The sequence below is a fragment of the Coturnix japonica genome (assembly GCF_001577835.2).
Source record: "Coturnix japonica isolate 7356 chromosome 3 unlocalized genomic scaffold, Coturnix japonica 2.1 chr3random1500, whole genome shotgun sequence".
Taxonomy (NCBI): Eukaryota; Metazoa; Chordata; class Aves; order Galliformes; family Phasianidae; genus Coturnix; species Coturnix japonica.
In genome coordinates this window covers 1-4067 of record NW_015439448.1, presented here as the reverse complement: position 1 = coordinate 4067, position 4067 = coordinate 1, and the positions used below count along the sequence as shown (strand labels likewise).

General features: G+C 55.4%; 1 protein-coding gene across 1 annotated transcript; it reads left to right on the top strand.

Moving 5' to 3' along the window:
- Positions 1–442: 442 nt before the first annotated feature.
- Positions 443–3378, top strand: PAX1 (paired box 1; the record flags this gene model as incomplete). Its single annotated transcript, XM_015850151.2, is given in 5 exon segments — positions 443–1072; positions 1187–1317; positions 1396–1600; positions 3255–3304; positions 3307–3378. Coding segments are annotated over 5 exon segments (1088 nt in total), but the record flags the coding sequence as incomplete, so codon positions are not given.
- Between the last annotated feature and the right edge of the window lie 689 nt (positions 3379–4067).

Sequence of the window (4067 nt, the reverse complement as noted above, 5' to 3'; positions counted from 1 at the left end):
TTTCTTTCTTTCTTTCTTTCTTTCTTTCTTTCTTTCTTTCTTTCTTTCTTTCTTTCTTTCTTTCTTTCTTTTTTTCTTTCTTCTTTTCCTTCTTTTCCTTCTTTTCTTTCTTTTCCTCTCCTTCATTCTTCTTGTCTTCTCTCTTTTCTTCTCTGTTTCTCTTTCCTTATTTCTCTTTCTTCTCTCCTTTCTTCACTCTTTCTTTACTTTTTCATTCCTCACTTTCTTCTCACTTTTTTTTGTCTCTTCTTTATTTCTTTCTCCCATTTTCTTCCATCCGTTTTCCTTTCCTTTCCTTTCCTTTCCTTTCCTTTCCTTTCCTTTCCTTTCCTTTCCTTTCCTTTCCTTTCCTTTCCTTTCCTTTCCTTTCCTATTTTCCCTCCCCATTTTCTCCCTCCCGGTGCACTGACGCTCCCCCGCCCGGCCCGTCGCGGCCCGGCAGAGCACACGTACGGGGAGGTGAACCAGCTCGGGGGGGTGTTCGTCAACGGGAGGCCGCTGCCCAACGCCATCCGGCTGCGGATCGTGGAACTGGCGCAGCTCGGCATCCGGCCGTGCGACATCAGTCGCCAGCTGCGGGTCTCGCACGGCTGCGTCAGCAAGATCCTGGCCCGCTACAACGAGACCGGCTCCATCCTGCCCGGAGCCATCGGAGGCAGCAAGCCGCGGGTCACCACCCCCAACGTGGTCAAGCACATACGCGACTACAAGCAGGGCGACCCCGGCATCTTCGCTTGGGAGATCCGGGACCGGCTGCTGGCCGACGGCGTGTGCGACAAGTACAACGTGCCGTCGGTCAGCTCCATCAGCCGCATCCTCCGCAACAAGATCGGCAGCCTCTCGCAGCCCGGCGGCCCTTACGACGGCGGCAAGCAGCCCCCCACGCAACCCGCCCTGCCCTACAACCCCCTTTACCAGTACCCGTACCCCGGCCCCATGGCCCCGCCGGCAGCCAAGATGAGCGCTCATCCCGGGCCCGTCCCCGCGGCCCACGTCGGGCTGCCCCGCTCCTGGCCCTCGGCTCACTCCGTCACCAACATCCTGGGCATCCGCACCTTCGTGGAGCAGACGGGTGGGTAACGAAAGTCACCGGGACAGCGCTTCTGCCCTCGGGTTTTTTTCCGTCGGGAAAAGCCCCGACGGCCGAGAGTTGATCCTTACGGCTCCGCTGCTCTGTCCTGCCCAGGGGCTTTGGGTGGCACCGAGGGCTCTGCCTACCCCCCTAAAATGGAAGACTGGCCCGGCGTGAACAGGACTGCCTTCCCTTCCGCCCAGGCCGACAAAGCCGCGGTGGAAGGGGACATCAAATACCCGCAGGTAAGGGGCGGAGGGGCCGGGGCCGGGGGCCAGCCGACAGGGCTGCCACGCGCCTCCGACACGAGTGTTTGTGCCCAGCCCGCCCCGGGGCTGTCCTCCGTGGGCAGCTTCCTCCCGGCCTGCGCTTATCCCCCCGGCAACCAGCACGGCGTCTACGGAGCACCAGGCGGCTACATCCCCCCGGGACACCCCTGGCAGCCGCAGGGCCACCACGGCCCCGGGGTGACGGTGCACGGAGGCGATCTGGCCAGCGCCATGGCCTTCAAGCAGCCCGGCAGGGAAGGTGAGCTGGAGCCGGGGACCTGGGGGCGAAGGGAGGAGGAGGGTCGCGACTGGACCCGACGGGGCGGGAACCCCCTACCCCGCTGTGCCCCGATGGGCACAAATCCCGCCCGGCACCACCGGTTAACGCAGCGCTTAGGGCTGGAAACCATTTTCCCGGAGCCCTCCTATCTTAAAGTCCGAATGCAGCCGGGAGAAACGCAGAGCCTTAGATCGGGGATCATTAAATCTTATTCCGAATCCCGATTTCTAGGGCCCCGCTCTCCGCCTCGGGCAGGATTTAAAGATAAACTCCGTCTGCAGAACGCGGCTTTGATTTGAACGCGTTTACCGCTAATTGGGACGATTCTTTTATCTGCCGCGAATGATTTCGGTTCAGTTCTGAAAGATTTATTTCCCCGATAGGTGGTTTCGTTTAAGAAATCCTAAACTCATCTGTTCTGGATATAAAATCCCCCGTCGATATCTTTCTCCTTTTTCGTGGTATTAGACTTTCTAATACCTTTCACATTTGCAATCCATTTCCCGATTATTCGTCCTTCTCTTTATCCTATTCTTTTTTTTTAATATATACACATACATACATATATATATATACGACCTTTTAGCGTTTCTATCCAGCTCCAGCAACCTGCTGCGAGTCAGAACATCGGCCGTTTCGGGGACGAGTTAATGCTAATATCAGTGGGTGGAAAAGGATCGTTGTAAACGTATTTATACGTTTTAAGATAGGAGAAGAGAAAGAACAGAATGAAAGGAAGGGGGAAAAAAGAGAGAAAAAAGGAGAAAGGGAAGGAAAAAGAAAGAGGAGGAATGAAGAAAGTGTGGGGGGAGGGGGGGGGGGATGTAGAAAGTGAAGGGAAAGGAAAACGAATTAACACGCTTTTAAATTATAGTTTTCGGATTATTCTCCCCGCATTTTAAGCGACAAGGAGGTTGAATGTTCTGACTTGCCAGTCCTTAAGCTGTCTGTGCCGAAAGGCCCACGAAATCTCTTTCATTTTCTTGTGGTTGTTTTCTATATTCTTCCCCTTTTCCCGTCTCAGAGCTCGGCTCTCTGGCCCAACCCGGTACCGGCGGTGCTTCGGGGCAGCGCTGCTCGGGCTCCGGCTGCTCTCGCTGCGGGTGCGGGGATCTTGCTTCGGTGCTGCGGGCGGACGGGGGGTGGGGATGGGGGGAAAGGGCAGGGGGAATAAAAGAAGGGGGAAAGAGAAAAAATCAGTCGGAGGTATTTTGTACTGTCGGTTTCAGACCTTTCCGTTGTTTCGCTAGAAATTCTCCCCGTTTCTTTGCTCAGCACAGAAGCGCTGGGACGTTTCGCATCCCCTGCCCCGTGCGTGGGATACGCGGGGGATGTGCGGGGTCCGGAGCACCGGCACCCGACGCTGTTGCCACAGCTTACGCACAGCAGATATGGGCTGCAGCAACCCCTCTCTCCCTCCCCTCTTCGACCCCGTTCCCTGCCCTTTCCCCCTCCTTTCTGTCCCCCCCTTTGGCAAAGGGGATTCGTCACGATCGCGATCCCTACTATCATCACTATTTGCTTGCGGGACTCGACGGGAATCTTCGTTCTCTGTGTCCCCGGGAGGGTTGGAGGTTGCCCACCCACCGCTCTGCTGCTGTCTTTCTTTTTTTCCCCTCTCCTCCTTCTGCAGTCACGGACAGAAAAGCCGGCAGCCCCGTAGGGAAGTCCTCGGATCCTCTCAAGGCCCCATCCACGGACTTTCGATCCCAGCCTCCTCCTCATTAGGAAGCCGCACACCGGGCACGTTCTCTTAGAACACACACCTCCAAAACAGTGACTTGAACCCGAAAGTGGCCAACCCAAACTGTCACCCGAGTGCCACTGCCTCGCGGAGGACGAGGAGACCGGCCAGCGGGTGACCGTCCTCCCACGGCAGTCCCTGAAACCTGAAGGACGCGGCGGGGACACCTCCTGGCGGGACACATTACCTCCATCGGATCCGGGAGGGTGACAGAAGAGACTCAGTCCTCTTCTTTATTGTGTCTTTCTGTTTTAACTTCTCCCCCCCTCCGCTTTCATTTTCCTCTCTCCGCACTGTCCCACAAGGATCGCCGGCCTCATCCCAGGTCCTGTCACAGCCCCAGAAAGGAACCAACAGCCAGAGTGTAAATGGACAAATAAGCCACAACTTTTTGTGATATATTTTTATAATAACAAGCCTTAATAAATGAAATTAAATAATAAAAATTAAAAACAAGAGTAGTAAACACTGATCGCACGAGCATTCTGGTTGTTCAGCGCAGGTGAGCCGCTCTGAGCGATGTGGATGAAATGTGGCTATTCAAGGTGACATAGAAGGACGGGTGCTGTTAGAGTGCCATCATTGAGAGGGATGGCCTTCGGTCGGGTGGGCAGCTTGGAGAAGATGTCCTGCGTTTTGGTAGTTCAGGAGGAATAGACATGATTGTTGACTCCATGCTTTTAACGAGGCATGCGGTGCAAG